Below are 26,285 nucleotides of genomic sequence, written 5' to 3'. Positions count from 1 at the left end.
TTATTGTTTACCATTGTTCCCTGTGGTAGGTTGATTAGCATAGCACTAAATCTGTAAGGCAGTTTTGGTATTATTGTCATTTTAATTTTAATGGCAAGGCCTAGCCAAGATATTTGTTATTCCTCTTTTTTTCTTTAAAGAATGCTTTGTAATTTTGTGTATGTGTTCTTCGGTAGATTGACTCTCAGATGTTGCATTATTTTGTACTTATTTTGAATATTATTTCTATTATTATTGCTTCCCAGCTTTTGTTATGAGTATGAAAAATGTTCTTGATCCTTATTTTGTAGTTGAAATTTTACTGGAGCTTTTGTCACAGATTCTTTGCTGATTGCTAAGGATTTCCTAAGTAAACCATTGTATCATTAGCAAATAAGTGTAGTTTTCCATCTTCTTTGCCTATTTTTATGAATTCAATTTCTTTCTCCTATCTTCCTGTTATTGTTAGCATTTCTTGACACATGCCAAATAATATCAGAGAAAGAGGGACATTCTTATTACTCCTATATACATATAGGAACTCTAGTGTTACATAATTGCAAATAATATTAGCTTATGATTCTATATGGATACTTTTTTCATATTAAAAATATAATTGCTTATACTTTGCAGGGGATTTTTTGTAGAGTTTTTTTTTTTTAAAGTAAAAATGGGTGTTGTACTTAAGTAACAGCTTTTTTGGCATCCATTAATATTATGTGAATTTGTTTTTAATTTGGCTAATTACGTCATTTTCTTACTGTTGAGAATTCTTGATATAAATCCAGCCATTTTGGCTAGAATTTTATTTAAAATTTTTGAATTGATATTTATTAATAATGCTGGTCTATAATTCTCCCTTTTTTGGCTTTGCCTTTCCTTATTTTAGGGATTAGGACTGTGTCTGATAAAAGAAGTTTGATAGAGTACTTCTCAATTTTGAAAATTACTTATATGGTATTAGAATAACTTATATAGTATTTGTATTAATTGTTATTTAAAAATTTGAAAAAATTCTTCTAGAAATCCACCTAGACCAGAGATTTTTCCTTTGATAGTTTTTTTTTAATAGTTCAATTTCCTTTTTCTGCAGTTGGATTATTTAAATTCTTGTGGGTTATTAATCTGAATATTTTATATATTTTCTAAATTAATCCTCTTAATTTTAAATTCTCATTTTTGTTAGTATATAACTGTGGCTTTGATCAGTTGATTTTGATGTATCTTTGTAATTATTTGGAGATTGTTGTGATTTTCCCTTTGGTCACATTTTATTTTATTATTTTGATTTCACATCTGTCATATGCCTTGTAGTATTTGGCAAGTGAATTTGTACTTTAAACCAATGTTATCTGTGGCTCCCAAGTGTTTGCTAGCTGTGGTTGTTTCTGAACTTTTCCATCATTTTCTTTGTATCAATTTTTATATTGGTTATGTTTCTCTAAGAAACTATCTTTACTTTTGCCTACTTGTCAACTTTTAAAAACAGGTTGAGTTAAAATTTACATAATGATACAAAATGTTTTTTTTTTTTTCATTTTAATTATTTTAATTTGATTTTTGGTCACATTGATTTTATCCTAATAAGCCATTGATTCGATTGCACTGATGTGGCTACTGATTCTGAAATGATTTCTATGTCTGTAATGATAATGAATCACTTTCTTTCTGTTTGAATATGATCTTTTTTTAAATGTTCACTGCATTCAACACATTGCAACTTTCTTTTTGAAAAAGTAGTTATGATATTTAGATGGGAGTCTTATGGAGCAGTCTACTCTTTGGCTTCTTTTAAACTCAATCATATTTTCCAAAATGGCTTTCACTGTCCCTAAACCAAATATCACATTCGTTTGACCCTATTAAAGTATAAGCTTACTTATTTGGAGGATGATATGAAACTATTTCCTCTATAATTAATTCATTTCCTATCCAAATGTACCTTCTACAGTTAATTAATGTTGATACATAAATTGAAATTATCTTCATTGTAACCTTATATATTTGCTCATTAGATGCTCAGTAAAACAAGAAAATCAAGTATCACATGAAACATTTCTATTTGTCTCTAGGTACACAATAATAACTTTAATTTATATAAAATTTTAAGGTTTACTAAGCCCTTTCCTATGGGAGGAAAGTAAAATAAGTATTATTACTCTCATTTTAGAATTTTATAGTTGAAGAAACTGATTCTCCTGACTTTCAAGTCCAATATTCTGTTCTAATGTTACATGGTAACCTTAAATCAACACCATGAAGTTGTGAGCCATTCTATTTATATTTTTATATTGAGCTTCTTTACATATTTTTATTTCATTTCTAGTTAGTATATCAAGATGGATGTAATTTTGTTTCTCATATAGAATATTATTTTTATTGGCGATTAGACAAAAGGTCACATACTGAAAGTGCCACTAGTTATAATGTTAGTAGATGGCTTAAGAATTTTATGATTCTTAATTTTCCTGATTCCTTTCTTGCCAGTTTGTCTCTCATTTTTGCAGAAATAATTATCTTTATTTTGGTTCATTTGGGGGGTGTCAAGATCGAATGTTTCTATTCTGTCCTCCCTCCCTCCCTCCCTTCCTTCTTTCCTTCCTTCCTTCCTGCCTTCCTTCTTTTCCTTTCTTTCCTTCTTTTCCTTTCTTTCCTTCTTTCTCTTTCTTTCTTTCTTTTCCTTCCTCCCTCTCCCTCTCCCTCTCCCTCTCCCTCTCCCTCTTCCTCTCCCTCTCCCTCTCCCTCTCTCTCTTTCTTTCCTTGCTACCATCATATGGAGATGAACTTTTTCACTATCAGATAGGTTCATCCCTAGAAAAGATACATATATCAAGACACATATGCATTTTATCAGTTTTCTTTGAAATCTTTCCTACATGACTAAGACCTGCCAAAGTTTTTCCTTCACTTCAAAAACCCCACAATTACTTCTCCATTTTGAACCCTCAAAGTAGGCCTTAAAAGAATCTTTTAAAATGTTAATGTCTTAAAGTTTTCTAACTTCCCAATATGTAAGAATTTTGTTCAAGTAAAAAGGGATTTTAAAAGTGAAAGCATATATGAGAATCTTCTGGTATGATATATTTTTAAAACATACATTATATATGGGTTGGGCAGGATTATGGTAGATATGTGAATGAGCTACAAACAAAATTGTATTAAATAAATTCTAATTATTCTTAATTTTATTTCATGTGACTGAAAATCAACATTGGTTGGTATGAACTTTGGGGGAAAAAAAGTCAGCCTAAAAGACAACAAGATTAAAAAATACCCAGCCAGAAAGTATGGATTTCTAGAAGCATTAGATGATAAACGTATTTTACATGCACAAAACAAAAAAAGGTAATTGTTATTCATTTTAAGTATACATTTTACAGCACTAACTAATCCAAAAGAAGTAAAGAATACTATTTTGAGAGATACACTTTTATTTAACTTAGCTCCAGACTAATTCATTGTGGGAAAAATGTTTCTGCTCCAGTTTTTGCATATTATAAGAGTTAGTCTAGTAACAGAATAGTTTCTGTAGCTAGGAGGGTAATTAGCAAATTCATTAAGAATCTGTTTATACTTTTCAATTCTACTTATTTGCTTGAATTAATCTTCTCATCCTGAAGTAAAATACTTAGCATCTATTAATTAAAAAAAACTTCAAATTTCATAGTGGGGTCCAAGGTATTTAGGCAACACTTTCATACATTGTAATTTATAATTAAGACAAAGGTGCTTCAGTGATTATCCTTAGCTTAAGAATTATGAATAGAAATATGATGAAATTGTTCATTTTTATGTCATGGCTATTAATGCCTATCTAGGTTTGCTTTAAACTCCTGTTTTAAATTTGATTTTAATAATGAATATAAAGTGAGAGAATGTATTAAAGTTCTTTGGAGGCCTTACAATCCTATATAAGTATCCAATGATATTGTGTAATGATATTATTATGTTGATCATAAGTAAGGAATAGATGAGTTTTTTAACAATATCCCTTTATTTGTATTATACACAAATGTTTCCTGAAAATGATAAAGAACAGATTTTGGAAAAAAATTTAAAGATATTCATAAACCATGTTTTGATAAGTCTTTCCAAATATGTATTATTTCCTTCAGCCAATTCCTGTGGGAAAATGGAGACAAGATAACTGATGGCAGCAAAAAAAAGGAAGATCCGGTACGATTTAATACTTTATGAAATATGACAGACTATTGCAATGTTTACATTAAAATTCATGCAGCATTGAAAATTAAATTTTCTGTTTCTACTAATAAAACACTTCTAATTTCATTATCATTAATATGAAGTGAATTCTCTAGTTTGCATTTGGGAGTAAACAAACAACATGTACTAATGAAAAGAGAGAAGTAAAAACCATTCTTAACAAATCCCTCTTGAATTCTCTGCTCAAACCAGTCATCCTTATTTTGAGGAGAAAAGCACTTTCTTTGGACTGTCAGTTTTGTGGCTACCAAGAATTCTATATAATATTATCATCATTAATAAATAAAAGGATACACTTCTTTTCAACAGAATCAATCTCTTTTCAACAAGTTCTAGGGAGGTTAGAAAATAAGCTTGTTTTCCTTGGCTTTGGGACCAGAGTAGTAACAATGAAAAAGGGGAGACAAGGTTACTGCTTCATGTTTGCGTCTTTGTAGGTGGGTTAGAGAAAGCTTAGGGTTAGAGAAACACATTAGCTGACATTTATAAAGTTCTTTAAAGTTTATGAAATAATTGACCTGCATTATCTCTAGTTTGTATAACCTAGTCATTTAGTGGGGGAGAACATGCTTTCCCAAAGCTCAGTATTCTGTAATCTGAGCAAGGATGAAGTAGAAGTTATCTCTTTCCCTCTCTGCCTCTATTTCTGTCTCTGCCTCTGTCTCTGTCTGTCTGTCTGTCTCTTTCTCTCTCTCTTATTGATGTCCCATAATATAGAAGTAGGATTTAGATCACAAAAGGAGATTCTGAGTCAGGGCTAGTGAACTCCATGAGAAAGAAGGAAGAATATCTTGGGAACTGAATGAAAATAGCTACAAGGATCTGGAATGGGTAGTAAATTTGGATTGAATGAGCCTCAGAGGAAGGGGATTGTTGAATGATGCCATGTAAGGGAAAATCTAGAAATGACGATGAGGAGTATTTAAAATTTCCTTCTAGGACTCGTGAGTCAGAAATAGCAGAAAAGGTCCGGCCTTATTAACAAAAAGAGTCTATGATGTTTTGTCACTTGGGGGAAACAAGATTTTTGTGAGCGCTAGAAAATGGAAGAAGCTTGAGAAAAAAAGGGTCTAATTTGAATTGAAGTGTGTTAATTACAGAATAGGAGTTCCAGAGGCCACAGAGGAAGAGAAGGGCATATTTTTAGTGGAGCATTAAACAGTTGGATAAGGAAGACAATAGGAAATAAGATTTGAAGATGATGATGATTTACTCTTAGTCAATAAGAGGTTCATTATCACAACATAAACTAATTTAAACACATGTCTTTTCCCCTTAGAAATAAACTCCTTAAGGGCAGGGACTATTTTTGTGTGTGTGTGTTTTTTTTTTTTTTTTTTTGAGCTTTTAATCAACCCAGTTCCTGGCACCTACAATAGTGAGCACTTAATGAATGTTTCTTGACTGGTGCCAGTCATATTATAAAGAGATTTTACTATGTGAATTATAAATTTTAACCTTGTTCTACACCCTTACTTTTGTGTTTCTGTAGATTTGTCTTAATAGAAACAACATTTAAAAACTGAAATTTCTGTTTCTATTCCTCTACTTAGAAATTTATGTTTTTCTTTTTATTGTGTTATAACTTTTGAATAAGTTGACTCATTTTAACCAAAGTTGATGTGCATCCAAAAATTTGCCAAGTTATACCATAAGCTTAGAATAGCATTAACCATCTATATGCCAAACAATGTACCAAACTCTATCAGTTTCTCACCTGTAAATTAAGTGATGATAAGTAACAGTCTTCAAATGGGCATATATTTTATGATAGTATGTAGTGAGGTCTACTTGCCTCATAGGATTGTTGAGTGCGATATTCTACATAAGTGCTAAATAAAAGTGAATTATCTTTCTAGCCAGTAGAATCTCTCTGTCTTTTATAATTACCATAATAAAGTCTAATAATCCTTTATTCTGAATAGTTCTACCAATAATCATTTCAATAACCTATAGTTATTTTAAAACAAATCTTTGACTAACATACATCATGATCTCATAGCTTTCTGCCAACTTTTGCTTTTTTCTCCATGCACTTCATCTAGTTAATCTCCTTCTCAAGATAACGTGCCTGAAACAGAAGAGAATACTCAATGGTATAGTTTGACCAGGGTAGAGAGGATGATCTCTTCCTTAGTAATTTTGGAAACTTTTTCTTGTAACCTAAATTGTATTAGTTTTTTTCTGACTATTAACTCATCCCTTAACCATACTATCATCAAGCCTCTCTGAGCCTCAGTTTCTACATCCATTAAATAAGTATAATAATAGTACTTACTTCACAGGGTAGTTATGAGAATCAAATGAGGTGGCATAGGTAAAGTGCTCTGCCAACCTTCAAGCACTATCTGAATGCTGGCTTATCATCATCATCATTATTATTAGCCCACACTCAATCCCTTCCACAAGATTAACATGAGAGATTTTATGAGATCCTTCACTAAAATCTTATTTTATTATTATTTTTTATAATTATTATTTCTGTATCATTCCCCTAGTATTCTACCATTCTTTAAAAAATACAATCATTTTCAGATCTAGCTTTTCCAAGCCTTATTCTCAGTAAGTCTTCTCTTGTAGCCAAGAAATATAGCTCAGTTAAAAAAAAAAACCAACCCATAGTGATTGCATATTAAAGTGTATGCACTATTCTTCACCCTTAGTCTCCAAATAAGAGAAGTTAATTTCTTCTTCTCAGGAGCCAGGAATGTTGTTTATAATAGCAAAGTGTTTGTCACTGTATAATATTCTTTCCATTTTGTGTTTTTCTAATCATTCTGTAAGTCCATCATTTTATCTACCTTTATTCTTCACTTATTCTAAACAAATGTTTTTTTTTTTCCTTCTCTTCACGACTTCTAGCTCATTTCTCAGTAATTTTTCCCAGGTTATCATCCTTACTTTGCTTTCCTTTTTCCCCAAGCTTCACCCTATTGCTAACCAGTTTAATGTTATACTGTTCTCTACTCTTGCCCCTGCCTCCTTGTCCTGCAAGTATTCATGACTTACTAAATCCCAAACCAGAATTATTACCATTATCTGCTTCCTCTACTCCAACTCACAATGCAATTTAGGAAGAAATCACACCTTAGAACTGATTAATACACTTCAGACTCTACAAATATCTGTGACCCAATCCCAAGCATACTTTACACCACAAGGCAATCCTTTCATTCTTCCCTATTCGACTTTGTGTTGGCATTTCTGCAAAGGCTACTGTCAACCTTCTCTCCTATCTTGAAGTCAAAGGAACTAGTATTCAAATCTCCCTCTGTCACTTGCTGTCTATGTGATAGAGTGTAAGTCGTATAACCTGTTCAGGCCTCAAATTTCTAAGCTAAAAGTATGATGGAGTTAGACTAAACGGACTTTCTAAGTTCTTTTCTCAGCCTTTGTTTAATTTAAATTATTCAAATTGTTCTTCCCATTATTTGTATTGCCTCAGCTTTCTGGCTTTTGCTTTCAATTTAGTTAGGGGAATCTAGATTTTCTGATATACTTTGTTTTTTGAATTGTTTCACATTTTGTGTTGTGATTAGGGCAATATGGCATTCAAGTGTTCTCTTGTAAAAAACAGGTAGATCTTGATTCAGTTGACAAATCTTCAACAGCTTTCTCAAGCATCTCCTGCCATAGTGGTGTTTGGTACCTTAGGAGTATTCCTTGATAGCTTTACTTTTCTTCTTATAAGAGGTTCTTACTATGGCAGTAGCTGCTGTATATCTGTTGTATGAAGATCATAAAATGTTTTTGCACTTTTTGTTAGATATTTTGGGAGACTGAGTTAATTATATGATGGCATAGCAAATGCCAGATTTTTAAATAATTCTGTTCCGACATAGTTGTTCTGTTAGTTGGATTCATTCTATAAACTCAAAGAGCACTCAGAAATTTCAGCCTCAGTCTGCTCTTCTCTCTTGAAAATCATTTGAGTCCTGAGTGCTATTTTGGTCATCCTTTTCATTATTAGGATTTCTGGACTTTTTGTTAAGAAAAATTTTCAATGATCTTGGGTTCCTCAATTTTTCCCTCCTCAGATTTTAAAAATTATTTGATTTTCAGCTCTTATTTTATCTGATCTGTATTTAGGGATGAAGTTAATTGTGAGATTTGCCCTGCATTGGTCTACAGTATATCATTGTTTAACAGTACAAAGTCTTTACCAATAGATGATAAGATCCATTTCCCAATTTGTTATGATAAAAGGGTTCAAACCTTCAGTCCACTTTGTGTTCACTTGTGGTGTCCAGTAGGTGGAGTAGTACTATTTCTGGTGGATTCTGGTGTATCTTTCCTTGTGGTAGAAGAACAAGAAGGAGCATGCTTCACTCTTCTACATGTAGAGCATATTTTTATAGTAGTTCTAGTTTATAACCTTAGGCTGCCCGGACAATTTCTGTGACTTTTCAGAATATTGCATCACATTGAAGTTGTGCCAGGAGCTCAGTTCATCTGTATTTCAGGATTCTAGACAGTCTTTCACAACCTCTCTATAGCAGTCTTTGGGCCCACAAAGAGACTGATGTCACCCTGGCTTTCACTTTTCTGCTTTGTCATCTCCTCCCCTCCTGCTATGGGGAATGAGTTAGACCTTGAGGGTTGGTTGTGTTACTTTAGTTTGTATAAGACCAGGTAATTATGACTAAAGTCTTACCATCCCCTTATTTTTTTCATAATGTGTATCCCTCCCTTTGGTTTCTCCCTTTCTCCAGTCCATCCCTCACAACCCCTCATAGTCACAGTTAAGTGACTTTTGTTAAGTATACATCTGAACTTGTCACTCAACAACTCAATATGCTATATAGTGTTGTCACTTAGCCACTCACAATGGGGCCCCTATGATTTCCTTGCTTCTCTGCTTGGCACTTGGTCTCTTCAGAGGCAGAATCTGCTTTCAGGCCTTCTCACACATCACCTGCCTTCACACTGTTGTCCATCCAGACTAGCCTATTAACTATCTCAAGCTCCCCATGTTCCCAGTGCCCGTACTCTCTCACCTCACCCCCTCTTATTTAGAAATCTTCCTTTAAAAGTCCCCTCATGGCTACTTTCTAGATGCCTTTCTTGTTCATTCTGACTGTGTCTGCCTTTTCTCATCAATTACTGTGATGAAAATGAATATCAAGTTTTACTTATATATATATATATATATGTATATATATATACATATATATATACAGTAACAAACATATGACAGGTGCCTAATAAATGCTTCTTGATTGTTTATAAACTATTTTGTATCTATTTTTGTCCTTTTTTCTATTTAAAAAATCATTATCTTTAGTAGAGGAAAAAGAGAAGAAAAATAGTATTTATGCAGGTGGGCCTTCTTTCCTCCTTCAGTTATCATTATTCCAGAATACTGGAATATGCGTTAAATTTTTCATCTACTTCTTTGTGCAACTTGCCATTTTCCTCAGTCTTTCAAAAATCCCTGACAATAGCTGAGTAACTGTATCTACCTGTTTGCATTTTTGTCCTGCCCTTTCCAATCCAAAATTAGCAAGTGAAACTACAGGCAATTCTTTTTTCTGTCTGTATTAAATTATCATTAGAGCATCTGTCCTAAAGAGCAGACCTAATCCTGCTCTGCTTCTAGGCCTTTTCTTAGTAGAATTCTAAAAAGTCCTTTTTGTTGTCATTTTTTTTCCTTGTCAGTGTCATTAGTGCTCTCATATTTCATACACCTAGCACTATTCTTATTTCCCTGCCTTGCTTTTGTATTTGCTCTACCTTACAATCCTCATACATTTTTAGAAGTCTTAGTTGGTCAGTGAGTATACTGTTTATATACATCAACCTCCTCGGACAGCTGCCCCTTTTTCTTCTCAGTGTAATTTTTCTCTCTTTTTAATCTTCAGAGTATCATTCTTGAAAGTTTCCCTTCCTCTCTAGGTTGACTCCCTTGTTCAGTTTTAGTCTATTGAATACTGCCTATCTATCCTTCTTTTCTTTTTTTTTTTAGTAGTATTTTATTTTTTTAAATATGTAATGATAGTTTTCAACACTGATTTTTGTAAAACTTTGTGTTACAATTTTTCCTTTCTCTCTTACCTCCCCTCTCCTAAAAATAGCAATCAAACTGATATAGATCAAGTATGTGCTATCCTTTTAAACATATTTCTATATTTGTCATGTTGTACAAGAAAAATCAGACCAAAAGGAAAAAAAACACAAAGCAAACAAACAGAAAGGTGAAAACGCTATTCTTTCATCCACATTCAGTGTCAAAATTCTAACTCTAGATGTGATTGGCATTTTCCATCCTAAGTCCATTGGAACAGCCTTGAATTACTTCATTGTGGAGAAGAGCCAAATCCATCACAACTGATCATCACAAAATCTTGTTGTTAATGTGTGCATTGTTTTCCTGATTCTGCTCACTTCACTCAGTATCAGTTCATGTAAGTCTTTCCAGGCCTCTCTGAAATCAGCCTGCTGATTAAAGTAACTGAGGAATGGGGTAATGAGGGCCTGTCTCAAGGTAAGGACAGTGTCGGAGGAAGTGGAAATTCAGGAGAGATGTTACAAAGGTAAAAACCAACCGACCTTGGCAAGAGTTTGAATTTGGGGGAAGATGGGATGACTCCTAGATTGTATGCCTGAAGAACTGAGAGGATGATGTTGCCTTCTACAGTAATAGGGAAGGTTAAGAGAGGAAGAAGGCTTAAGGGAAAAGATAATGATTTTTTTTAGACATATAGAGTTTAAGTTCTTAAACTGGATATTAAAATCTGGGTACCTGAAAAGCAAGTTAGAGATACAAGATTGGAGGTCAGCAGAGAGGTTGTTAGCATAAAGATAATAATTAAATCTGTGAGAGTTGATAAGATCACTAAGTAAAATAGTATAGGTGAAGAAAAGAAAGAAGGCCCAGGAGATAGCCCTGTGAGACACCCATGGGAACATTCTCCACATTTACCTTCCCTTTCTCTCTTCAATAAAGAATATTTCTTCCAGAACTCTTTCCAATCAAGTCTTATCTATCAAGTTTCTATAAAGTCAAATTTGCTTTCTTATACTGTGATTACTAATTCAACTTGTTTTACATAAATACTTGGTGTGTTTGTGCATAATACTTGATGCCAGGAGTTTTATTATTAGTTCTTTATTATGTCTCCTGAAAACTTCTGACTATTTCTATTGCTATTGTTTGTACATCATAACTACTCTCTGTGGCACTGAGCTTGGATAATCTTCAAGAGAAGCTTTCTCCTTTTTCTTTTCTTTTCAGTTTAAAGACCTTTTAGGTAAATATACAAGGCTCCAAGACCTGTATTTACACTGGTGACAACCCTTGTTAGGTAAATTCCATTTCTTTCCGGACTCTAAATGTTTTTGAAATCAAATTCCTTTTTCAGTTACCAACTGCACATTACTCAAATTTCTCTTTATCTTTCAAGAGTTAAAAAAAAAACCAAATATAATAAATAAGCATTTAGTATTTAGTATCTAACACGAATACACTATGTGTGTCCTAGTCTTTCAGTCTTCAGTTTCTTATCCAAGCAATTGGTGATGCTTTTTAGGGTTCTTCTAGCAGTACAGATAAGTTTTGTTTATCTGGAAAAATAATTTTATCTGAAAAATCATGATCTTGAACAAAGTTAAATGAAGTAAAGAAGACATTGAGTTCAATCTTGATCTTGTTTGAAAGCAAAGAAATAAAAATTCTTCTCCAGTCCATCCTATTCCTAAATTTTCTCCTTTCTTTAGGCAAAACAGGTAGAATTTAAGGCAATTCTCATGCATTTTGGTACACATGGATGGTTCATGGGATACAACACTTACTTTATTAGCAAGTAGATGGCTAGTAGAATGATTCAAAGTTTTCTTCTGCCACATAAATTGTTTCAAGAAGGAAGGTGTTTTTGAAAGTATATTTACTTAAACTGTCAATTAGGAAATTGGTGTAGTTGAACTAAGTTCAGGGGGAAGCAAAGACAAGACAGTTTTGGAACTGCTGAGTTAATTTGTTATGTGTTTATAAATTACAAACTATGAAATAGAGAATCATGGCTTTGTTGTATAGTCCATTTTTGGCCTTCATATATGTAAATTATCATGTGTGGTAATGTTTGTCAAGTTTATAAGGAGAAACAAAAAGAAAACTAATGCATAATATTATTTGTAATAGCCAGTAGTTAATACACATAATGCCTCGTTGGAGGCAATTTATCTTGAGGAATGTTTGTAGAAACTGGGACAATTTTTTGGAATATTTGCAACAGTAATTTATTTTAAATTCCTTATAATAGCAAATGTCAGTCCTTCCAAAGATTCTTTGGGTCTGCAATTTTGAAGTGATACAGTTGGCTTCAATTATTTGTTTTGTGTAAGAAAGCAATAATCTAAGAGAAGAAACTTATTCATAGTGTTTATGGCCAGTATTCCCACTCCTGACAACACTTTTGGATTTGGCCAGCGGGGGCAAGGAGGTGATTAGAAGAAGATTTTTTGGGGGGTGCAATGCAATGCAGACTGCAGTGTTGGGCTATTTTGTCTCCTTTTTGGTGTTTTTCATGTATAAGCACTCCTACCTCAGAACATCATGTTTTAATACCATCATAAAGAGGCTAGTGACTGTCACACAACTAAACTTCAATTTGTGTATTGAGTACATGTTCTGAAAGGCAAGTGGATCGCAAGTGTAATGGGTACTGTCTGCAATGCCAATACTTGCTGCTTAGGTCTGCACCATAACTACTTAACGTGACTGAAGTTGGGCAATATTACAGAGATTTTGCATCTGAATAAGAAACTTAGGTAATGTGTTAATGAGTAATTTTTTCTATTGACAAATATTTCAAAAAGGATCCCTGCTGTGCATTTTGTTTGGTTACAGTCAGGTGACGAAGATTATGACAAGCCGCCAGGTCCTTCTGCTCCTCCTTCACTACCTCTCCTGGCTTTTGCTCCAGGAATACTTGAATCCTCTGTGTTACAAAATGAGAGTAAGTACTGTGAGATTCCATAGAGTAGGAGGCTCTTGAGAAATGAAGCATCATGAAATGACCTGTTTGTTATGAGCTCAGAATGTGGCTACATTAAAAACAGACACTAAAATCTGATTGTCCTTGTTTAGTTAAAGTCTGATATTTTCCACCCCAAGATTACTTACTGATCTAATTAATAATTTGTTTAAAATGTGACCTTTTTAGGGTTCTTCTAGCAGTACAGATAGGTTTTACTTATCTAGAAAAATAACTTTAATGGCCAATAATGGCCACTTGCAATTTAAGACCTAGTGTCTTAATATGTGACTGAATTTGTAGTTGCATATGTACATTTTAAAGAAGAGAATGTGAGCTTCATAAAGAATATGAATGCAAATGTATTCATTTGGATGGTTCTCACCTTTGCTTTATATATTATTTTCTGTATATCATGTTCAGAACCTGAGATGGCACATTTACCATGAAGGTAAATGCTGTACCATCACAAAGAAAATAACTGTTGAGGTGGATATGGTTAGTTTTTCCAATTGTAGAATATTTTCCCTTAAGTTACTACATATTTATGAATGTGGTTTACATTTCCTTAGGATGCAAGATTATGCAACAAATGAAGCAAGTAAAGGAAGAAAGATGTCATTTGGAAGAGACGAGAGAAGAACTTATGAAAAAAGTTAAAACTTTATTTGAACAAAGCAAACTGAAAAGATATCGTGGTATAGCTTATTAAATATCTTATATCCATATAAAATATTTAAGGCTTACATTGTTAAAATAAATGTAAAATTATAATTAGTGTTTGTTTTTTTTAGTATTATAGCAATTGGTACAAGATTAAAACAGTTGCACCTAGTGAAGTTTATGCCCCCATTACATGTTCAGAGGGGTCTAATATAAAACATGATATTCATATTTTGCATTATCAGTCTATCAGTCATTTTCCAACAGATAGTATAGAATCAGAATAATGTCACATAGTCATGGTGTATGAATCCAGATTTAAACCACAAACTAGTGAATGTGCAGATGTGATCCTTCGTCATATTTTTTAAAGCACCAAAAAAAAAAATGTTATATGGGGATGTTGTAGATATCATCAGGAAGTGACATGCAAAAACCTAATGCCCTCAAAATGGAATTTTCCCTAAGAAGTCAGTGTACTGCTTTGGCAATCAATGGTTTTGTGTTCCCTATGGGATGAAGTAGTTAGCAAAATCATTTTCAGTGTGAAAATCAAGAAGTTCCCTAATCTTATACCCCAGGGATATCTCCTTGGTTTCTACTATTTGACATTTTTATCAGACAGCATCTGTGTCTAAGCTGGAGATGACACCCATCAGTGAGCACCAACACCCTGGAAGACAATCAGAATCCAAACAGAACTTGACAGGCTAGATCAATGGGCAGAACGTTGGAAAGTGAAATGTCCTAAGGATAAATATAAAATCTTGGATTAAAAAAATTAACTTTATAGGTAAAAGATAGAAAAAAACAGAATCAGAGAGTTGGTTAAAAAAAAAGTTTTGGTGGGTTTGGGTGAGCTGTAAATTCAATATGATTAACAGAGTATCAGAGCCCCAAAAGGCAATCCACTATTTGACTAAGTTGAAGGGCATAGCTCTCAAGAATAAGGAGGTCATCCCTATGCTCTGTCCCGGGCAAACCATGTCTGAACTTAACGAGTTCTGGACACCATAGTATATAAAGGATGTTGATAAGTTACAAAATATTTCAAAGGGCAATTAGAATGACCTCAATTCATCCTACATAAAGACCAGCTGAAAGAACTAGGAGAAGACTTAAGAAGAGACATGGCAGCTGTTTTCAAATGTTTGAAGGGTTGTCCTGTGGGAGAGAGATTAGAGATATTTTACCACAGGATTCCTCTGAGATGGGTGGTGGGAGAGCAGTGGGCAGAATGTCAAAGAGGCTGATTTATGTTAGAGTGCCTAACTGCTAGAACAATCCGAAAGTAAAGTGGGCTTCCTTGGGCAGTGGCAGGTTTTCCTAACCTCCCCACCATAGTTGGAGTCTTCAAGGAAATGTGAGATGATCCCTTATCAAATATTTTTTAGTGAGGACTCTTTGATGATGAGTTGGCTGCTGAGATTCTTTCTAAACCTGAAATTCTTTGAAAATTCCTCTGATATAAAGCTATCCAATATATACATGTGTATACATATACACATGTTGTATATTAATATATATATGGATGCACATATATATGTAGCTAACTTTGATATAGCACTAAATTATATTATATGTCAGACACTATGCCTTAAGTGCTTTGCAATTGTTATGTCATTTGATCCTGCCAACAATTCTCAGAGATGGGTGCCATTATTATCCACCTTTTATAATTGAGGAAACTGAGGTAAATCTGGGAAGGGATTTCCCAGAGTCACACAGCTAATAAGTGCCGGAGGCTGAATTTGAATTCAGTTTTATGCCCAGAGTTCTATCCACTGTGGCACCAGCTGCATGGCACTGGATAGGAGTCTAGACTGATTTATAGCCTCAGTGTCTGTCACAGTATCCTTGCATGTCTATCCACTAAAACAACAGCAAGCAAAACAAAATATTTATTGAATTGTATTCATAACCTTGCCATTTGCTAGTTTTGTCAGTTTTACTACACTGGGCAAGTCATTTCACCTGAGGGGCCTTATCTGCTTCACTTATAAAGTGAGGAGTATAACAGATAATCTCTATAAAGTTCTTTTTGGTCATTCTATTACATTAAGGGGAAAAAAAGGCTATTCAATAAATACTAAACTCAAACTGAGATTTCTACTCATGTTAGGATAGTTAAATGCATTTTTTTTAGTATTTATATTTTCACATAGAAATTTAACAGTTTTGTTTAAGTCACTAAAGGTCTAGTGGAAAAATATAGAACTTTTGACTTATACATTTAATCATTTACAAAGAAAAACATTGAAATACACAAACAAGGGATAGCAAGGGAAGAATTGCACATAAAGCTATAAACATTTGCTCTCTACATTTTTATTTTTTAAAGTGCATATTAAATTTAACAAGGTAGTAAAAAATTGCCTTGTTTGCTTCTTCCCTTTTAAAAATTTTTGCCTTATTCTCTTGGCTTTTTTTTTTTTCTCTTAGCTTTCCTTCACCTATCCCAAAAAAGTTCGCTCATCCTTGTAACAAATACAGTATAGTCAAAACATATTATCACATTTCCCATGTCTGAAAATCCAGGACTCATTTTTCATCTCTAATACATTCTCTTGTTCTTGTTGGTAAGTGGGAGACATACTTTACAATAATTTTTCAGAAGCAATGATTGGTCACTGCATTGATTAAAGTTCTGGAGTCTTTCAAGTTGTTTTCCCAGTATGTTATTGTATAAATTTCTCCTGGTGCTGCTAACTTGAATCTACATCAGTTCATGCAAATAGTTCCAAATTTCTCTGATTTTTCACATCATATTGCACAATAATGTTGGATCACTTCACTTACTATTAATTCAGGCTGCCACCCAACTGATGGGCATTTACTTCTTTTCTAATGTACTAAAAAGTACTATTTTTAATGTTTTTTAAAAAATATATTAACCCTCTGCCTCTGTCTTTGACTTCTTTGGAGGTATTTCTGGTTGAAGGGGTATCTTACATTAATGAGTCTTCAGATAGAATTCAAAATTGCTTTCCTAACTATTTGAAAAACAGCTCAATCCACCCCCCTAAATTAGTATGCCTGTCATCCCAAAGCCCCTTCAAACTTTTGACATTTTCCTCTTTTGTCATTTTTGCCAATCTGAGAGTTTGTATTGTTCTTATTCATGATTTGGAGCCATTCACCCCCTTTTGTGGATAGCTTACATTTTTTCTTTTGTAAACTGCCTGTTGATATCCTTTGACCACTTATTTAGATGGTTTTTGTTTTTGTATGGCTTTGTATCACACACATAGTATTAAAACTTTATCATACCATCATTTTATTTTTCCAGTTAGCTGACTTTTAAAAAATCCTAATTGTATTACGTTTGCATATAAGACTTGTCAATTTTGTGTAATCAAAATTGTCCATTTTGTTTTCTTTCTTTACCACCATTCCATATTTAGTTAAGAATGCTTCCTTTAACCTATTTTCCTTTTCCCCTTTCTCTAAAAGAGAAATAATAATTTCATAATATGAAATTACGTTATCTTATACATTTATGTTAAATATCCACTGTGGTAGATGGTGTAAGATGTTAGTCTAAATCTACTTTCCAGTAAACCACTTCACATAATTCAATTCATAGAAATTTGAGATCTGGTTCTAAATTCCCAAATAGTTATGTGACATTTTTCCCTTCTGTAAAATGTGGATAATATAGCTCCCTCTTACAACCTCAGAAAGGTTTAAAGAAACAAAATTATATTTTAAAATGGGAAATGGGAAGGGAAGGTCTGACTGTGTTTCTTTGGAATTCCTTGATATGGAAACTCCCTCCATTAGTGCAGATGAGCAACTCTTCTGTATCATATAATCTTTAAAAGTTGCTTGGGTCCCTGAGAAAGGTTAAGTGACTTGCCCTTGATCACTGAGGAAAGAGGTGAACTCATGCTTTGCTGATTCCAAAATCAACTTTCTATTCACTATACTACCCTATCTCTCAAAAATTTAAGGAAAAAAAAAAAGGTTTTGCCAAGGACTTACTTTCAGTAGATGGTAGCAAGATAGCTATTCCTATGTATCTAGAAACTTGTTCTCTATGGCTGATTTAGCTCCAACTCTCCAGGAACACAAATCATATATGTGAGAATGTATCTTCTTGAAATCTTGAAATAGCAATTCTTTAACAAATAGTCGTTCGGATATAATGCCTCATAAAGCATTATTACTGGAATTCAAATAACTAAATCTTGGTGAGAAAGTAAATGGAAGATAAACAGGGAAAAAAGAAGACAACAGTATCTTGGAAATATTAATATCTACTCACTTTGACAATGTTTATCCCAAGATAAAATGGAACTCTTGCAAATACTCATAATGGTTTTAACTTTTAACAAGTTTCTTAGATAAATGTGGTACACAATCAGTTAACTTCACAAAACAGGCCATTAACAAGGTTGAAGATGAGTTTCCCAAAAGATAATTCATTGACTGAGGATAGACATAGTCAGGGAGCCATGATGAATTCTACTGGAACTCCCCTCCTCCCACGGAGCAGAATAGCACAATTTTTACATTCATGGGATAAAATAAATAGATGATAGCCTCAAAATAACTTACAAAAAAGAATTAATATAAAAGAATTTTTAGTATAATCTTTTTAGTTTTTAATATCATTGATTTTCTGAAAGAACTATAGATATAGGTAAATGAACATAGGATTCAGTCAGAAGTTTTGGATTCTGATCCTAACTTTGCTACTGTATGACCATGGACAAGTCATTTAAACTAAGCTCAATTTCCTTATCAGTAACATAAAGTGTATCAATTGTTCTAATTATCAACAAATTCCTTTTTTGAACTGTTAAGTTCTAAAACTAATGTGACTATGAAAAGCCAAATACAAATTTTGTTTTTATTCATAGCTCAGGAAGCTTGGAAGAAAAAATATTTTGAAACCAAGAAAATCACAACTTCATTGGAGGAAGTATTAACTAAACTTCAAGAAGATTTAGAACTATATTATAAAAAATTGCTCATGCAGCTAGAAGCTAGGGAGATCAAGATGCGGCCAAAGAATTTGGCAAATGTGGAAGACTCAAAGGTACTATAATTTATGCCTCTTTGGTGATTTTTCTATTTCAGATATATTTTTTTTAGAGTATATACATTGGAATTGCTAATATTCCTATTTGGGGATATATTTGTAATCTGATAATACTAAATTTTATATTGATTTTTAAATATTTCTTTTAATTTAGCTCAATTTATCATTCCATTAAATAGAATTTTTGACTATTAGTAGGTTGGAGATTATGTTTTTGTGTCTTCATCCCTTTTTATAATGATTATTGACAACAGCAAGAGTTAAACATTTTTAGCAAGATACTTTACTCATGATGTTTCTTTTATACATAGTCCAAGGATTGAATGAATTATTTAATAAATATTTGTGAATTTACATGAATTCCTTTCATTTAAGTCAAGGTTAAATCTTAGTTTGTGCCTCTCATAAGTGATTTCTTAATTTATTCCACTGTGTTATTGTCAGTCAGTCAAAAGAATTTACTAAGCACTACCTGTGTGCTAGATAAGAGGAAAACACTTTGCAAACTTTAAATTGCTCTACAATGTGAATTATTCATTTATATTCATTTATTCTACTGACTATAAAATTGCTTCATGAAAAAACAGACTTGTTCTGGTCAACTCAAGGTGGGAAAATGAGGAGCAATAAATAAAAGGTATAAAGAACAAATTTTAGGATTGATGTCAGGAAAAAAAAAAACCAAACCCTTCCCCAATGCTTTCTTTGACCTATTCCAGAGTGGAATGGGCAGTCAGAGAAGGAAATGAATTGGGGATCTTTTACTTGTGACAAAATAGTTTTTCTTGGCAGATTATAGCCAACATCAAACTGCATTATATCTAAATGGAATCTAAGGAATTGTTTTAGGCCTGTGATCAACCAACGGGATCATTAAAAAAAAAAAAATTCTACTACTTTTTTTGTCAGTTTATATCTTATGTCTTTCCTATTGCTTCTATATATCCATTGCCAGATTTGCCATTCAGAAACATTATTATTTGTAGATTTCTAACAATAATAGAGCTTCAGACTTGAAAGGGACTTTAGTTGCCATCTCTTCCTGCTTTTACCTGAACAAAGATGTCTTCTGCTACATGTCTAAAAAATGATTATCAAGCTTTATCTTTTATTTATTATTGTCAGGAGAAGGGTAACTACTACTTCCCAAAGTACCCACTCCACTCTGAGAGAAGGACACACAAACCAAGATCTATCATTGACTTACAAGGAAGGAATTCGTTTCAATTCAACAAATACTGATTATGCACCTACTATATGCAGAGAACTATGTTCAGCACTGAGAGAAAGATACATAAGTAGTCCGTATCCTTGGGGAATTTCTTCAGACAAAAAGGAGAAACAGGACATTTTGGGCACAGGGATAGTGTGACCAAAGGCTTAAGGGTTGAAAAGTTGAGGGAACAGGTGGCAGACACAAAGCAGCATGGTTTAGCTGGCAGTGTATAGTATTATGAAAAGGAGTGTTATGAAGTACAATGGAAACGATTGGAAAATGTCAAATAATGCAAGGCCTTGAATTGGAATTTTACTTAATAGGAATTAGAAAAAATTTTAATATAAAAGTAACATGATCAGAACTATATATAAGGATGATTAGGATTAGGAACAGATTCAAGGGTGAAAAGATAGAAATGGAAGCTTTATCAAAATTTTTATCAGAATATTTCAAATGTTTTGTGACCAGGACCTATCTGTATTAGAGTATTAGCAGGGAAAGATAGAAATGAGAGATATTTGGAGACACAGTCCACCAAACTTGATAGTTGAAGGACGTGAGAGGGAAGTCAAAGGCAACATCACTGTTTTCAATATTGGATACTAGATGATACACAAATATTTTGAAAAATGGTGGAAGGGAGTTGGAGAATCAGTCAGTCAATAGAATTCAGTAAGTACCCACTCTTGCCAAGTACTGTATCAAATGCTGGAAATACAAAGAACGGTTGAAGAAACAACTACATACCTATAAGGTAGATATAAGCTATATTGGAGATTAATCAACAGAGGGAAGAAACTTAATCTTTAGAGGGATTAGGAAAGGTTTGTTGTGGAAAATGGGATTTTAGCTAAGTTTTAAAAGAAGCCAAGAGGCAAGAGATGAGGAAGGATATAATTCCAGACAATTTGAGTCCAGGTGACTTCAGTCTTGCCAAATGATGAACATTTGGGAAAATCAAATTGATTCTATTTTTAAATTAATTTTATTGTGCATCACTGGCAATATTTTTGTAACTGCATAAATAATTTTCATTTGTCTCAGCATGAAGTTTGGAAATTCAGCTTTGCTATAAACTAGTTTAAATTTATAAGTTTAGTTCTCCTGCTAATTGCCGTTGTATTCTGTTATTCTTAAAGATGCAAGTGAATGTCAGGGATTCTAGTCTGTTATCAAATATAGTCTGGTCCACTTTCACTAAACTGTAAAGAATAGACATTTCTTAGTAATATGGGTTGTTGCCAGCCCCTTATTTCCAATTTCCAGGCAATCATATTGTTTCTTACACCTGTGATGATGCTATGAGCTTTGTAAGCAGTCATACTGTTTTCTCCATATATGATGCTGTCTTCTATTCTGGATGTCCCTCCTTTTGTCTATAAGAGAGCTGTCCTCCTCATTGAGAATCTTAGCTTTTTTTAAGGGGATGAAACCCTGCTTATTGGCAAACTTATACTGTCAATAATTGATTGTGTTCAGAATGCTGTGCTTCAGTTTACTTCAATTTCAATTTTACAGTGAAGGAGGCTAAATTATCTGTTTTAAGTATGTGGGTGGGTGCAACATAATTAGAACTTGAAAAAATCTCAAGATAAACAAGATGGTCATGAAAGTACTTGGCTGCATCTTATAAATTCAAGTCATTTGGTCCAGATGAACTCTATGGCAGGATATCAAAGGAACTGCTGAATCTTATCAATGATATTGAAAAGGATAATTGGAGAGGTCATACTGGAAAAATGTAAATGTTGTCTTATCTTATCTTTTAAAAAGGCAGAGAATGGAGTTTGCAAAGTAAAGAATGGAGTTTGTAAATTTCACTTGGAATTCTGGAAAAATCTTGTAGTAAGTCAAGAGATGATTAGTTAACAATTAGAAAAAGAATCAGGCCCCAAAGGGCAAGCAAGGCTTCATTAAGAACAGATCATCCCTTTCTAACCTCATTTCCTTTTCTAATAGGGTCACTAAGAGAATATAAAGATATAGTTTATCTTGGATTTAGCAAATAATGTTATAAAGGTAGCTTAGTGATATTCATGCAGAAAAGAAGAGATGTGGACTGAACAATAGTGTAATTAGATAGATTTATTGCAAGAATGTGGTTGATTTGGCTCAGTTCTTCCAGTGGTATGTGAATTCATTGGTCATTGAGCAAAGAGTTCTCATTTAGAGTACCAACTGTCACATTAATGCTTATATATGCTTTTTAAAATGGTGTGACTATTAACACTCTTCTGCTCACCCTGCCCTTTTCTATTGTTCTGCCATAATCATTGAAGCAGGGGAAAGAAAGTACACAGGACAAGGGATTTTTTAGTTTCTATTTGTTTTGTGGGCTGTCATTCTTAAAAATTTCATCTCCTACTGCCAACATATTGGAGATGATGAGATGATCTCTATCATAGCCTTCGAGAATCCAGGGTCCCTTCAATGCAACAGTGAGACAAGAGAGTATATTTTGGTAAAGAATGTAAGTATGGTTTTCTACTGTATATTACATATTATTTTCCTTTCAAAGATGTCTTATTTTAGGGAACAACCTATACTTGGAATGACATGGGATAGGTGAGTCAATAAAAAAATAGGACTCCACAGTGATGATCAAGTATAAAATTCTCTGCTTCTTTTTGAGCCCTTCATAACCTTGATCCTTCCTATGGTTAAAGTCTTCTTAAACCTTAATCCCACTGATGTACTCTACTGTCCAATAGATCACACTGGCCCCTATTCTGTTCCTCAAAAACAACCCTTCATCATCCTCTTCAAAGGCTGTTCCCCTTACGTGGGGGGCTCCCCCTCCTGTCCAGACAGCTGGTGGCCTTGGGCCTGGAGTCAGAAATTCCTCAGATCCTCGCAGTGTAATCTTGGGCAACTCACTTTAACCTTGCTTTGCCTCAACTGAAAAATGGGAATGATAATAGCATCTATCTTGTAGGGTTGTTGTGAGAATCAAGTGAAATGTGTAAAGTACCTGGTCCTTTCCCTTTTCCTTCATGTTTCTATCTCCTGATCTCCCCAAATTCCTTCAGATCTCACCTTCTGCAAGAGTCCTTTCCTGATCTTCCTTAATGATAGTGCCTTTCCTTTGAGATGATTAATTTACCCTATGTAGATCTTGAATATGTATTGATTTCTGCATGTTATCTTTTCCCTTGGAATGTAAGCTTCTTCCCAGAAGGAACTACATCATCTTTGCAGCCCCAGTGCTTAGTACTGTTTGTGGCATGTGGTAAGCACTTAAGAAATGCTCATTGACTTGACAGGTGCTCTGGTCTTGAAAGGTTATACGGGAAGGTGGTATTGCAATAAAGGGTCACAGACTCTCCTGACTTAGTATATCCCCAAAGGCCACAATGCATCATAAAATGCAGATCTTTCTCCAGGTAGCCTGAGAGGACTGCCACCGTAAAGTTTACCTTCCATTTCTGAAAGCCCTTCTCTTTGCTGGGTGACCCCTGAAGGCGAATACCACAGAAGGTGGCCACACTATAGGGAAATAAATATCAGTCAGACAAAATCCAAGAAAGGAGCCCAAAGCCAGTCCTTGGCTTCAGACAACTATATTCTACCACCCTAAATAGAGGCAGCAAGCAAAGGGGATTAGAGAGTCCAAGTAAGAAAGACTCTTTAACCTAATTGGTATTACTGAGATCCGAGGGATAAGACCCAGGATTAGGATGTGGCTCTTGAAGGAAAGATACTATTCCACAGGTGCAGAGTGAGTGAAAGGGAGCCGAGAACAGGATTCTGTGGCTACATTCAGAAGACATCCAAGAATGGAAAGGGGAGAATCTCCAAAAAAGATTAATGTGGTAAAAATAGGAGAATTTTACTCAGAATATATACTATGGACAAGCAAGACATTTTAGGTAACTTTGAAAAAAAAAAAACTAAACTAAAAACCTAAAAGTCTAATGTGAAGAAAAAGTTTTCTGGACATCTAATGAATCTTTGACTACCAGGAAAAAGTAGCCTTCCATGGCTTGAAGCTTAACATATTTTTTTAAAAAAAAGGTAAGACTGTGGCAACAAGTCCCTTTATTTCCTAGAAAATAAAGAGAAAAAAAAGGAAGAAGTGTCAGATTTTACATTGTTGGGCTCAAAGATCACTGCAGATAGTGATTGCAGCCATGAAAGTAAGATGCTTACTCCTCAGAAGGAAAGCTGCTGGAAAATCTAAAAAGCATACTAAAAAGCAGAGACATCATCTTACCAGCAAAGGTCTATATAGTCAAAACTTTTTTCCCAGTAGCAGTGTAAGAGAAAGTATGAGAGTTTGAACTATAAGGAAAGCTGGGTGCTTCAGAATCAATGCTTTTGAATTATGGTGCTAGGAAAGACTTGAAAATACCTCAGCAAGAAGAGCAAATTAGTCAACACTTAAAGAAATGAATTACAACTATTCACTGGATTTATGAGAGGCAAAGGTCGTTACAGGGAAGTATAAAATAAGTGTAATAAACAAATCAATAAATCAATAAACCCAACCAGAAAGCTGGGATAAGAAGCCAAAAAATGTTCTTAAGTCACTCATGCAGAGGCATGAAATAGAGATGGCAGATCAGGCTCCACAAATTGCCTCAATGGGAAATTTACCCTATTGACTCAGCATATTTTCCTTCCACAAATGATTTAGGTTTTGTGCTAATCTTTATCACCACCTGTCCATGTCTTTGCTGAATGCTCTACTTTGTACCTTCGTACAGAGCCCGTAGCTGAGGAGAAATCCTAAATATGGGGGAAAAGCAGTAGAACCCAGGAGGAAATGATCTCTCAAATTTACTGGCCTTCTCTTTAAAAAAGGCAAGGTGCTTAGGGTAAATGAGTAGATTGATCACTCTGACCTCCAATAATGGCCCAATATAGTTACCAATATTTTCTGAGTAGGAAGGTCCAACTTTTTCACTCCCAGCCAAGGATCTCCCAGGCATCCCCTTTGCTTATGGAATCAAATAGAGATTCCTTACTTTGGCATCTAGGGCTCTCTACAATGTGATCCAGTCTACCTTTATAGCCATAGTTCACAGTTCTTCCATTTATCTACATTCCAGGCTGATAGATACACTTCCCCATCTCTTTACATTCACAAGGACCATATCTTATTCCTCTGCTTCATTATCCCTGTTTCTCCCTGTTGAAACCATTTTCTTTCAGGGCCCAAGGCAGGTAAAGCCTTCCTTCTTTAGCCCATCGAAAAGGATCATCTTCCTGTTCAAACCACCTTTAGGGGATATGGCCCCACTGCCTTCTAGCTTATATTCCTCCTTATATAGAATGGAGGCCCTCCAGAGATTGTATCATTTTTCTGCTTGTGTCTTCAGAATTTTCAGTGACCTGTATAATATTTCTTAACTTTGATTAGTGTGAACCAGAACAGTTACATTTTCTCTTGTGCGACATTCTATTTTTTTGATTGATCCTATGTATATTATAATTGTGGTAATTTTTTTTTAAGCTAAACCTATGACTTGCCTATGATTTTATTGGTGTAGGGAACACCTTGATGAGGAAACCTCCTCTCCCACTAATCCTAGAGGATAACTTTTCACTGAGAGGCTAAAGGATTTGCCTGGGTTAACCCAAGTGGTATGTGTTAGAGGCAAAACTGGAATTCAAGTCCTCCTGACTCCAAGACCAGCTTTCCGTCCACTTCTGCACATTATTTTATTTTATCTTCATTTACCTTTTTAATTTGAGTTTGCAAAGTTAAAACTTAGAAATCTATTTCCTCCTAGATCTATAACTTGAGATCAAAATACACTGCCCTCATATCACTTGTGATGTCATTATATTCTCATGGTCTCAATACTAAAGCTTCCCATAGCTAGAATTGCCTGAAAGTGAGTTTAATATACCTTTCTACTCAATTTTCCTTAGTTCTTTTTAACAAATGACTTCCCTCTGTCCTAACAGTGAAGTCTGCTAACTTTAACTTGGCTATTAGTTTTCCCTAGTCAAAAGAAATCTTAGCAGTCTTCAACTGCTTGATTTGATGTCAGTAACCCCAATCACTAGAAACAGAGTTCATAGCTACATATGTCTTAGGGTTGGGGGTATTTTTGTGGTTGGGCTTTGGGATTTCATCTACATAGGAAATACCCTGTTGTGGAAATGTCTACCATAGAGGTAGATTGACAATTTATCTGCAACTTATATTCTTAGATAACTGTTGAAAGTGCTA

At 34.0% G+C, this 26,285-nt stretch overlaps 1 protein-coding gene across 10 annotated transcripts in view; it reads left to right on the top strand.

Moving 5' to 3' along the window:
• Positions 1-26,285, top strand: part of SPATA1 (spermatogenesis associated 1) — a 71,833-nt gene that overhangs the window by 37,434 nt on the left and 8,114 nt on the right. For all 10 annotated transcript variants that reach the window (XM_074266375.1, XM_074266376.1, XM_074266379.1 and 7 more), the window contains 5 exons: positions 3,222-3,324; positions 4,095-4,155; positions 13,049-13,157; positions 13,748-13,873; positions 18,704-18,882. In XM_074266375.1, coding sequence (XP_074122476.1) covers positions 3,222-3,324; positions 4,095-4,155; positions 13,049-13,157; positions 13,748-13,873; positions 18,704-18,882 — 578 coding nt within the window. The remainder of the gene's footprint in view (positions 1-3,221; positions 3,325-4,094; positions 4,156-13,048; positions 13,158-13,747; positions 13,874-18,703; positions 18,883-26,285) is intronic.

This window comes from Sminthopsis crassicaudata, chromosome 4 (genome assembly GCF_048593235.1).
Source record: "Sminthopsis crassicaudata isolate SCR6 chromosome 4, ASM4859323v1, whole genome shotgun sequence".
In the NCBI taxonomy this organism is placed as follows: Eukaryota; Metazoa; Chordata; class Mammalia; order Dasyuromorphia; family Dasyuridae; genus Sminthopsis; species Sminthopsis crassicaudata.
This window is presented reverse-complemented; position numbering and strand designations above follow the sequence as displayed.